Source organism: Pseudophryne corroboree, chromosome 3 (genome assembly GCF_028390025.1).
Source record: "Pseudophryne corroboree isolate aPseCor3 chromosome 3, aPseCor3.hap2, whole genome shotgun sequence".
NCBI lineage: Eukaryota > Metazoa > Chordata > Amphibia > Anura > Myobatrachidae > Pseudophryne > Pseudophryne corroboree.
Window position 1 is genome coordinate 201,624,214 of NC_086446.1, and position 12,769 is coordinate 201,636,982.

The 12,769-nt window shown below is 41.7% G+C and overlaps 1 protein-coding gene across 1 annotated transcript in view; it reads left to right on the forward strand.

The window, feature by feature from the left end:
* NRG3 (neuregulin 3) overlaps positions 1-12,769 on the forward strand; it is a 1,181,107-nt gene that overhangs the window by 1,131,316 nt on the left and 37,022 nt on the right. The window contains exon 8 of the mRNA XM_063958773.1: positions 1,414-1,584. Coding sequence (XP_063814843.1) covers positions 1,414-1,584 — 171 coding nt within the window. The remainder of the gene's footprint in view (positions 1-1,413; positions 1,585-12,769) is intronic.

Below are 12,769 nucleotides of genomic sequence, written 5' to 3' on the forward strand. Positions count from 1 at the left end.
GTGACAGTTGGTGATACACAGTGCAGCTGCTGGGTGACATGGAAAACGTGAACCGTGTGGGGTCCTGAGGACCGAGTTTGAGAACCACTGGATTAGAGCATATATGGTAATTACAAGTTACAAAATGTCCCTTATGAGAGGGTTCCTCCTTCTCCACCCTTACCCAGTAGTTATGCACCAAAAGGAATATGATACTCATGAAGATATAAATAAATGTATATATCACATAATGTAAATATCACAGCTTTCCCCTAATGAGTGGGGAAGTGCATGGTGAGCCCTGTGGGAAAGCAAGGGGGAGCCGCGGTTAGGGCAAGGAACGTCCGTTTTCGGCCAAGAGCCGATGGCTGTCTTACCCAACCTCTTCTGGAGACCCTCTGACCAGTGGACAGGGCAGGAATCCTTTTGCTAATACTACGGTATGTTAACAGTAACAGCTATTTCATGCATTATATCCATGTTAGACATTTTATGCAATATATCCAAGAGAAATTTGTCTTTTTCCAGATTTGTTATTATCATAGACACAGGTAAAAACAAAAATGGAATTTTCCACCTTTTGCAAGCTCATTCTGGATATATATACAGGTGGGATATTATCTCCCTTCACCTGAACCATTAATTGAGCTGCAGTAGGAGCTGCTATGTTGGGAATTACTGCAGGGTCGGGAAAAACATCTCAGTCCAGGAATAAAGCATATCTGAAATATATATGAAAGAATATTTGTTTGATCAATGTACTGTTTTTGGTCTTCTGTACATAAACTATTAATCATTGTTTTCAGTAGAGATGCATTTCTCCATTTCATCCTCTACTGTGTGTTAAAAACAGCTAACCACATATTAATAGCAATAAGATATATGTTAGTTCTGTAATGTATGAAATCTTTCTTCACTATTCATTGCTAAAGGTGGGTGTATTTTGAATGTTAGTTGTATAAAATCTTTGCTATATGGCATTGGCTCATACAATTTCTGTATTATTTATTTTTGTTATTATCAATTTTGTCTATCTATCTATCTATCTATCTATCTATCTATCTATCTATCTATCTGTCTGTCTGTCTGTCTGTCTGTCTGTCTGTCTGTCTGTCTATCTGTCTGTCTATTTGTCTGCCTATAATGTATGTTTGTCTATCTATCTAAAATTGCTTTTGACCTCATCATTTTTATTTTTATTATTACATATCTATCTATCTATCTATCTATCTATCTATCTATCTATCTATCTGTCTGTCTGTCTGTCTGTCTGTCTGTCTGTCTGTCTGTCAGTCTGTCAGTCTGTCAATCTAAAATTGCTATTTTTCCACCTGATAAAACAGCCAGGAAAAACTCTAATGTGTAAATTGCAGTACAGGCATCAGCTGGTTAATTAGAGATACACTGTGGTTCTATATGTTTAATTCATTACAGGAGCCTTTCAACATGCTGCAGTCCCAGCCAAAGGAGTAGGATGCTGCAGAGAAATGCCTTTCGGAGAACCCCTCCACTGCCTAGGGGTCGCCTCAATGGGATTACAGGACCAGCATATCAGCAGCTGGAGGAGCCTGGGCTTACAGATCAGGACACGATTACTTGCCAAGGGTAGGTGATGAAAACCACTGGAGCATAAAAATCCAATATCAATCTGAAGATTAATAAAAGGAGAAACTTGTTTACTTTAATCTGTCTTTTGAGCTGTGAATTTCGCATGTTCCCAATCATGAAAATCAAATACATATTTTGAACATAGCTGGCTAGTGGAGATCATTTCTCTAATTTTCGTATTTCATATTCATATTGTTATTATGCATTATCAAAGTTCTTATTTTGTTCTTCATTATTGAATCATAACTGATGTGCTATATGTTGATAGGTTGTGCAAGGCAGCATTGTCTGAAATTAATTTTAGCTAATTATTACTTGGAGTGACTGCAGAGCAGCCAGTAGTCTTTGGTTAGTGAGATGTGCCATTGCTTAGGGTACTGCCAGCATAGGGGCACCAACTACTATTCCTTGTCTTTTTGCCGTAGCAAGGATTTTTATGTAGCTAGAGAAGTTATCAGTGAGACATGAGCTGACACTGCATTTACATTGCCGGATTTTAAATTCTATTTGCTTTCCCACATCCCTGGGGTAAGCAATTACCCTCTGCACTCTGTACTTCCAGAGTGAAAGGAAAATTGCTTCCCCTGGGGAGCTGGAAACTGCTTATGATGTCTGAAATATCCTAAATTGCAGAAACTTGTGTTTAAACTGTGGTTACCTGTGAAATGTTACAACGCTCATTCTAATTCTAATCACATCTTTTTTTTGTAATTGCATATTCCAATAACAATTTACTTGTTATTATCTGTCTTATTACAGGGATTTTCATATGCATTGTGCAAACTTGAGGAAATTGGGATGAGAAAGAAACAGTTCAATATATTTCATATGATGTATGATTGGCTTTAACATTATTTGTGACAACAGCAACACAACTCAGTCTTTAAATAAGACAAATTCCTTTCTCACTTTCAAAGCTGTACCTCAGTAAATGCCAACATATAACGATAAACATACAGTATGCATGAAGAAACATGAGAACATAAGACATACATCAGAGAAGCTGTTTATTCAAAGGCCAGTAGCAATTATTGTAAAGGCCTGGAGTGGCATTATGTATTGTCCAGAAAGTGTCAAAACCTTAATGCACATTTCCACATACTGGTGGCAGAATAATAATAATAATAATAATAATCATAATAATAATAATTTAAATGTCTTGATTAAACCTTTCATCAAAAAATGTTTGCTCTTATAGGGTGGTATCCAATTAGCCATGGTACTTTACCGAGGCTAATGGTTTCACTAGGGGCTATCCAATTAGCCCTGATAGCCTGCAGATATCGGGGATTATGCAAGCGAAGCATAAGTCCCAATAACCAGCCCTCAGAGCCATGATAACACATGGTCAGGAACTTATCCCATGTGTTATCGGCCAAAGACAGGAAATGTTTTGACCGATAAAAACTTGATCGCCCGATAATGACAATCAGGGTAAAATCATGGTAAAAGTCTGTTTTTATTGGATGAAAAATGAATGCAGCCATATAGATACCCCCATAATATGCTGTAAACTAAGATAAAGCAATAGATTGTTTCCTGCTACAATATTATTTATATGTAGCAGTCACTTATAGAGCCTCAGGTTTCAAAACTGTAATTTTGTACCCAGTTGAGCAATTTTTTGGTCCTTTGCATGCGTCAAGGTACATGAGCAGCAATTAATTAGTGATTGTGGACTCAGTGAGGATTAATTTGCAAAAGTGAGCTCAATAGTTTAAACATAGCTGCAATTTTTCTCGCAGGGTACTGGAAAAGTATGCTAATGTTTCAGCTGCAATCTTGCACAGAGACACCCACCATGGCCACAACTAGTAGTGTGCGAGCTATTTCGCTGCCCCAAGGTCCCTGCATCTGGCTAGCAGGTGCTTAGAACAGTACCCTGTAGCCAGGGTTTCTGCTGAAGGGGAATCATTTGATATCCCAGCTGTCGGGATCCCGGTGCTCAGCATACCATTGGGATACCGACAACTATTCTCCCTCTTGGAGTGTCCATGACACTCCTGGAGGGAGAATAAATAGCCCAGCGTGCATAGCGCACCACCGTGCCCGCAGCGTGGCAAGCGCAGCGAGCCCACAAGGGGCTCTTTTGCGCTAACCCTGCTGCCGGCATTCCAGCGGTTGGGATCCCAGCACTGTAATGCTTGGCGCCGGTATCTCAACAGCGGACAGCCGGGATATTGTAGTACACCCATGCTGAAGGGCTGGCCAGAGCTTCCTTCAATGTTGTTCAATGTTGTGACTGATGTACGACCAATATTCAATCTTTTATTCATAAGCAGCAAATCTGAGAAGCTAGCAGTCGACGTCTTTGAGCACAAGACAGCAGCTGCTGCATTACCATATTTTCAGAGATCCACTGCGTGGGAGATCACACTAGAAACTGCATTTGGGTCCAACTCTGAATCAGGCCATCAGGCTGTACATTTCCAATTTAATTTTACTAGGGCTACAGCACAGCTCCAGACTGTCTGTAAAATAGGGAAGTATCCATTATGTAATATGGAGAATTTATAGTAGAACAGGTACTGTGTAATACACATTATTATTGTGTTCAGACTTTTTAGAGTTGTGAAACTTGTATATACAATCCCTGGTTTGTTTTACAATCTACATGCTTACTGCCTATAATTCACAATTAGAGTTTATTATGTAAGTTGGTTGGTTTTGTTTTAAATCCTTAATAATATACATCTGCAAATTCTGACAGCCAATTGGTAAAGATTTCAGTCAGGCATCATATTTATTATGAATGTTTTGTAAAGTGCAAACACTCCACAAGAATTGTTATTGAATCCCTGGCAACAGGTTTTCAAGTCATGGGTTGTACTGTTTGTCACCTGATTGTACAGAGCTCCAAAATATGATGTTGCTATATAGAGAATAATAATAATAATAATAATAATAACAATAATAATAATAATAATATATGATCACAAAACTACATTTTATTTAGATATGCCATCACTTACTAATAATAATCTGGGAAAACACATCTCTCAATACTGGAACTGGAATATGAAGCTTATCACCAATTGTTTTATTACTTCCAAGGAGGCTATTCATAAAGAAAACACCACTTAACAGCAAATTGAATTTCCAGAGATTAAGCACAAGGAGAAATAACATTTTCCTTAAAATTAACTATAAGCAGACAATCTAATTATATGTTATCTATAAACAGGAGTCTTACAGTCTCATTTAAGTAATCCCATCTTCAGGGACAGACGATACTTAAAAATTGATTTTTTTTTTTTTTTTTTTACTGTACTAGTCTAAATGCCATTAGATACATATTGCTTCAACCTTATATTATCCTCTTCAGTATTGCAAAAAAGGAAGTATTTGACATCTTGCAAACAAGGAGAAACATTCAAAGAAATCCATAATGCAAGACCCCTTGCTGTGTATTATATCTGACATTTATTTTGATTGACATTGAAGGAAAAAGTATTTACAGGTTGAGTATCCCATATCCAAATATTCCGAAATACGGAATATTCCGAAATACGGACTTTTTTGAGTGAGAGTGAGATAGTGAAACCTTTGTTTTTTGATGGCTCAATGTACACAAACTTTGTTTAATACACACAGTTATTAAAAATATTGTATTAAATGTCCTTCAGGCTGTGTGTATAAGGTGTATATGAAACATAAATGAATTGTGTGAATGTACACACACTTTGTTTAATGCACAAAGTTATAAAAATATTGGCTAAAATTACCTTCAGGCTGTGTGTATAAGGTGTATATGAAACATAAATAGATTATGTGCTTAGATTTAGGTCCCATCACCATGATATCTCATTATGGTATGCAATTATTCCAAAATACGGAAAAATCCCATATCCAAAATACCTCTGGTCCCAAGCATTTTGGATAAGGGAGACTCAACCTGTATTTTTATTTTTCGACAAGACAGCCATCATTATTGCTCACATTTATATGTACTGTAGTGATTGGTAAACCTCTTAAAAGCTCATACAGCTTTATAATATGGTTTTCAGCAAGGCATTGACTGGCATGTTTTTGTTGATTATTGCGTCTTATAAAAAAAAGAAACACATGAAGACTGCATTCCCATTGCATGTATAGATTCTTACAGACAGCTTCAGTGAAAATATAATAAATACTTAATTTACTAAGAAATGATTGATTAAATCAGTACTCTCTGATGTATTTAGTTTATTCTTTTGTTTGTGTGCTGGTGCTTTTTTTCATTCCAGTAGATAATTTATTATGTAAATAAGTGGTTTGCTTATAAAAAAATTATATGCTATGGTACAGTATATTTGAATTTTTTTAACTCAAATATTTCCAACATATAACATTGCATTGTACTATTAAAGTTACTTAATTGTTTAGGTCAGGAAAATAAACTATAAGAAAGATTACAAAAAATACATTGTCCAATTTGCATTCTAACTAGAGGAGTAGATGTAGCAAAACCCTAATGAGATAAAGTGGAGCTAGAGATAAACTACCAACTAATCAGCTACTAGACTGTCCTTTATCAAATACAGCCTGAAACATGGCAGATGCTAATTGATCACACTTTATCTCTCTCCAATTTCACTCTCCAAGGTTTGATACATCTCCCCCTATATTCTTCTTGAGTCCATACTGGCAGTTGTTAACTACCTTTTTCAATATAGTATAATCTGCAGGGGTGTAACTAGAACTTTGTGGGCCCCATAGCAAAGTCCTGAAAGGACCCCCCTCCCCCCCTCACTGTCACTACAATGCACCTTAGTGGAGCAGAAGAAAGAGAGTGAGAGGAGTGAGAGACAAAGAGGGTGTCAAGGAGAAAGAGAGAGAGGAGCAAGAAAGAGTGAGAGAGAGGGGAACCATGGAGGGGGAGAGAGAGGGTGTTATGGAAAAAGAGTAAATGAGAGAAAGAGGGAGAAGAGTGAGAAATAGGGTGTCAGGGAGAAAGGGAGAGAAAAGGATGAGAACTGAGAGAGAGGGGGCATCAGGGAGAGTGAGAGAGAGAGACAGAGAGATAGAGAGAGGGTGTCAGAAACAGGGAAAGAAGCAAGAAAGAGGGAGGGAAGTGTGAGAGAGTGTGTCTGGGAGAGACATAAAGGGAGAGAGAGGGTGTTGGGGAGTGAATGAAAGACAGACAGTGTCAGAGAGAGAGAGGGGGAACAAAACAGAGAGGGAGGTTAGAGAGATAAAGAGAGGTGAGCAAGTGAGAACAAGAGAATCAGAGAGACAAAGAGGGAGATAGAACTAGAGAGAGAGAGGGATTCAGGGAGAGAGAGAGTGTGTGTCGGGGGGATACATTGCCAGGGATAAAGAGAGAGAGAGTGTCAGGGAGAGAGAAAGGGAGATAGAGACACTGACAAAAAGAGACAGTGTTGGTGAGAGAGAGACTCTGTCAGGGGGAGACACAGAGATAGAGAGTGTCAGGGAGGGAGAGAGATGGATGGAGGGAGAGTGTCAGAGAAAGTGAGTGAGGGAAAAGAGACAGTGTCATGGAAAGAGAGAGACTATATATATGTGAGAGAGAAAGAAAGAAAGAAAGAAAGAAAGAAAGAAAGAAAGAAAGAAAGAAAGAAAGAAAGAGAGTGTCAGAGAGACAGGGAGAAAAAGACAGTGTGAGGGGTAGAGAGAAGGAGAGACACAGTGCCAGGGAGAGAGATAATGTCAGAGAGAGGAAGAGAGAGAGAAAGAGACATTGTCAGGGAGAGACAGTGTCAGTGAAAGAGGGAGAGTATTAGTGTCAGGGAGAGAGAGACAGTGTCAGTTAGAAAGTGTGAAAGAGTGTCAGAGAGAGTGAGTGTGTCAGGGAGGAAGAAAAAGAGTCTGAGTATCAGGAAGAGAGCGAGAGAGAGACAGTGGGGGCAATTCAGAGATGGATGCAGCCACTTATCTGAACACAGCATCCATCTGGTCTGTGCACGCACACCGGGGTGTGCGGGACCCTTCTCCTTGTGTCCGCATCCTGGAGGAAACTGCCCCCAAGCTGAGGGATGCAACCGCAAGGTGATTGACAGCAGCAGGTGTTCGGGGGGCAGTGTTTCGTGGGTGTGGCAGCCAAAATGGGGACATGTGGAGAGCATTTCTGGGGTGGTTGCGTGACATCACATGATGCAACACCAATAATAAAAATGGTGGCACACCCCCTGCCAGTGCAGCCAGGCTGTGCAGGCAGGGGTCGACCTTAAATTGATGCATTGTGAGGTGGCACCACACTTGCATGTGAGGAGATAGATCTAGATCTTGTTGTAGATGCAACAATGTGCATCCATCTGTGACTAACCCCCAGACCCAGATAGAGAAAGAGAGAGAGGAGCAAGAGAGTGAGAGTGTCAGTTTTAAGTGCCAGTCCCTTTGCCCACGTTCAGCTAGATCTGTATTAGCTCTTCTCCAACAGGACATACCTCAGCTTTCCACTATTCTGCCTACTGAACTCTCTTGATTTGCAAATGGTGTGCTTGAGGTACACTGACCAAAAGCAGCGGTGCCCTTGTGAGAGAAGGTGCCACTTTACAGTTTTCCTGACTGGAGATGGAGGGAGAAATTAAGCATTGGGTTTCATTCAGAGGTGGACAGTTTTGATTCTTTTGCAAATGGCTAATGGTTTGTGGTCTGTGCATGTGTGTAACCCGCACTGCACATGTGCTGCAATAATCTGGCATCAGCGGTCACAGTGTGGTTTTAGATACATTTTGAATGACAGATTGTAACCATTTGGGGACGATGATGCGGAGTGGTGAAGAAAATGCAGGCTTGTTAGCGCCATTTGTGGGTCTTGTTGCAGCCAACAACTGCGTCTTTGGACCCAATTTCACTGACCCCGGCATCTTAGTTGTGGCGACCGGAGTTTACAATGTTTATCTTATGCTGCATTTTAAAATGCATGCAGCGGATCTGAGAAGCTGGCGGTGGACGTCTCATTAAAAAAGACAGATTCTATGGCATTAGTGTAGATATGCTGCAACCACCGATGCAGTAGCGAGTTTATTTGCATCCACCTCTGAATCAGGGCCATTTTGTGTGAGATTACTGCTGCATGGCAACCCCTCCTGCATACAGAAGACACAACCCTGAGGTAATTTTGGTGTTGGTGGTGGGGTTTAGGTCACTTTGGTAGGTGGACATGTGTAACTGCTCAAAAGGCACCTAGGTCTGTGTACCTCCAGACTGGACCTGCAGTGGGACATGAGTTCTAGTTATTATTATGTACATGAGTCAAAGGGTCAGAAGTAACTATTCAAGGTGTTGAAGACTGTCCTTTACTTCAAATGATAGCTCCTAAATTTACTTTAAATTTGCCTAACTGCTAACAAATTTGCTGCTGCGATCAACTCTGAATTAGGCCCTAAGTTCCTATAGCTAGAAAGGCTTCTAGCTGCCTTTGTGCTGTTCCCTTTTTCAGGGCCGAAACTAGGATTTTCATCACCTGGGGCAAGGCAGTAATTTGACGGTTTTTAGCCTGATCGCAAATCTGAAAAAAACGGCAGCTAGCGAACAACTCGGAATGACCACCACTATTGGACAACATTACCCTATGTGCCTCAAATGCCATAAGCGTCACATGCCCCCCCAGCATGTTCAACTACATGCTCCTCTGTGTGTCCCCATACATTGCATTATATCATAACACTTCATCACTGCACTACATCACTATACTACATCCCCTACACGCTGAACTACATCACTACGCTACATGCCCCTATGCACTGCACTACATACCCTATATGCTACACTACATCACTACACTACATCCCCTTATATGCTACACCACATCAGTGCACTACATGCCCCTATATACTGCAATACATTAAAACATTACATACCCTATATGGTATACTACATCACTACACTACATCCCCCTATACACCAAATCCCCCCATCTCAGAGGCAAAGTGGAGGTTGATACTGCTAACTGGGAGCAGAGGTGTGCTTCTATAGCTTGTACAGTGCACTGCATGCTAGTTGCAGCACTGCATGGCAAAGAAGAGAGTTTAAGACAGTAGCCGACATAGGAGAGATCCCAGGTACTGGAGCCCACCTGCACAGCATCAGAGCCAGCTGCGGGCAGACAGGTGGGTCAGAGACATTGCCCCGGGAGCTGTCTGCTGTCTCACTGGAGCAGCACAGTACTGCCGGTTTAAAAAAAAACTCTGCTCCTCTGTAACTCCTTTGCTCCCCCTCAAATCCAGCACCCGGGGCACATGCCTCCTTAGCCGCCGCCCCCCCCTAGTTACGGACCTGCCTTTTTTTTTTCTTCATCACTGTTCAGTTAGGGCATGTTCTTTGTTGATTGTGGAATCTTCTCCCATCAACCTCTTCCTCAATGTCATCTCTGAATTCTCAAGCCCAACAGACTGATTAGCTTACCCAGAGTGAATATGTGTTTTGTCACCTCCCATTTCTCTCATTGAATTGTTGCAATGGCTAGTAAATGGTGTGCATTTAATCCTTTCACCTACAGTACTGTACACTTTGCCCAACACCAAAGGATACCAATGCAGTACATGCTACTCAACCTAACTGGCACTGGATAATGGGGGTCATTCAGACCCTATCACATGCTGCCTTTTTTGCAGCCATGCGATCGGGTCTATACTGCGCATGCATAAGGGCCGCAATGCGCAGGTGCATTGGCCGCTGGCGATGGCCGACGCCTGGCATCGACGAATAGAACGGAGAATGCATTTGCAGCGGTGAACGCAAGAAGATTGACAGGAAGAGGCCATCCGGGGGTGTTAACTCAACGTTTTCTGGGAGTGTCCTGGAAAACGCAGGCATGCCCGGCCATTTACAGGGAGGGTTCCTGATGTCAGCTACAGCAAGGATCATCGAAGCGGCTGAGTAAGTCTTGAGTTGTGCAGAGACTGCACAAACTTTTTGCTTGTGCAGCTCTCTGCACAGCCGAACGCACCCCTGCAAAGCTCTAACCCCTTCCCCTGTAGGCGGCAATTACCTGGTTGCAGCAGTGCAAAAAATAGCCTGCGTGCGACCAGGTCTGAATTAGGCCCATTGACAGCTACTAGACAGGTTAGTATTTACCACTCCACTTTCATGGACAGAAATACACACATTATTAAAAAATGATCGGTCGTATACATTTTAAATTACTCCCTGTCTCTAAAGTTTTGTTTGCTGAAGTTTAATTTGACTGTGGACCATCAAGATTACCAATGCTAATCTGTACACCCCCTCTTTAAGAATTTGTAGCTGAAGTCAACCTTAGACTGAACATTTATTTATGAATAATTGAAGGTTCAGAAAATCTTGTATTTGAAATGTTAATTTTTGTTTTATCCTTCATTTATGTTGTTTTTTCCCCCTCTTTATAATATGTGAATAATAATGCATTTATACTGTAGTTCATAGAATGTATTTCTTTGTTAAAGTCCGTATTCTCTACTAGTTTTATCCTGTAGTGAAAGCCTTACACAAATCTGGTAAAATCACAGTAATCTCCATGGAAACAGGTCTGTAAAGAGTAAAGACATGAATACAAAAATTACAGCTGCAGCTTACTACTTGGTGAATACAGAAAGCATGCAGGCCCTGTAAAGAAAAAACTTCATAAATAATTAGGATTAATAACCCGGATAGGCTGGAAAATTAAAGGCACAGACTGACCCCTGAGAGACTGTAGATAGCTGAGTTACAAAAAGATTTGAAAATCTTTATAGTTTGTTATTCTTTCAGTCAACATTTTGTTATTAAATAATATTCTACAGTATGTTTCTTTGCCTGTATTAAATCAATGGACAATTTTGTATGTACAGTATTTCTTTATGCATGGCCATCAAGAGCTCTGAGGGCCTTTAGGTACTGGGGCTATAGCCAAATATGGGAAGACGGTACAATGCACCCCTTTAAACAACTGAATAACTAATATTTGTAGCGGTAATGGGGGTAGGGCAGCTGCAGGGGACACCCGTCCTCTCTGTCCACTATCCCTTGCCATGCCTGTATAGTAGCACAGCTAAACGCAGCAGTGGGAGGGGACTGCTACAGCAGCAATCTCTTCCCTCTCACTGACCAATGTGCTCCTCTGCTGCACTGCTATACAGGCACAGCCAGCATTAGTGGGCCAACTGCAGAGCAGAGGGGACAGTTTTAGACCTGGGCCCCTGCTGGACCCCTTCATCCTGGTAAATAGTACCCGCTCCCCTCGTCCTTGGAACTACTGCATTTATGAACTAAGCCATGGGGAGAAATAAAGTACCAAACAATCAGCTCCTAACTGCCTTGTTACAGGCTGTGTTTGAAAAAGCTGACACAGCTCACTTTGTGTCCCCGCTGGGACTGGCGGTTCGCAGTGCACCAGTGGACGGCATGTAATGAATCAGCGTGACTCATTGTGATGCCTCTGGCTGTGATCCTCGTGACTGCGGCGGGGCTGCACTGCCGTAAATTCTGCCACTGCCTTACTGTACATTTCACCAGTTTGCCTTCTTTCACTTGAATGACTGTTTCAAATCTTCTGTTTATTTAGAAGACTTGGGGGGCCCAGTTATCATTCTATATTTGCGGCTATACACCCCAAAACACCCGTTTTCAGGAGTTATATGCAAATATTATGTATCCCCCATTGCCTCCAGCAGCCACATGCAATGCTAACCGATTTACCAATATCCAGAATATGATGCATTCCTGATATTGTCTCCAGCAGCTACCGCCATCAGAAGATGGCGGCCCATTGTAGCCTATAGGCTACACATTGTGCTGCTGGCCGGGCAGAGGGTACCCCTGGAACCCTCCCAGGAAATAGCCGCTGTGCTTGTACAATTAAGTTTCTTCCAACGCCCCTGGCAGCCGCCACAGCACATCGCAGGGATGAGCTCCCACTGCATGCATGTGCAGGATGATACATTAAGCATACCTCCCAACTCTCCCAATTCCAGTGGGACAGTCCCGCTATTCTGACGCTGTCCCCACCACGGGTCGCAGTGTCCTGGTGGGACAGTTGGGGGAGGCTTTGATCACCCACTGCTCTGAAAAGTACACGGCATCTATTCATGGGAGAAGGGGGCACGCCCCCCAAAGGTTGAAAAATGGGTCCGGCCCAGGTCACATTTAATATGCAATCCATGATAAATGGCCCCCTATCTTTTGCTTATTTAGAAGACTTGAGTACAAAGAAGTGCTGATGGGTTACAGATATGGTAGCAAAAGCAGCTGCTTTTAAATCTCTCACTGCTCAGCTGACATG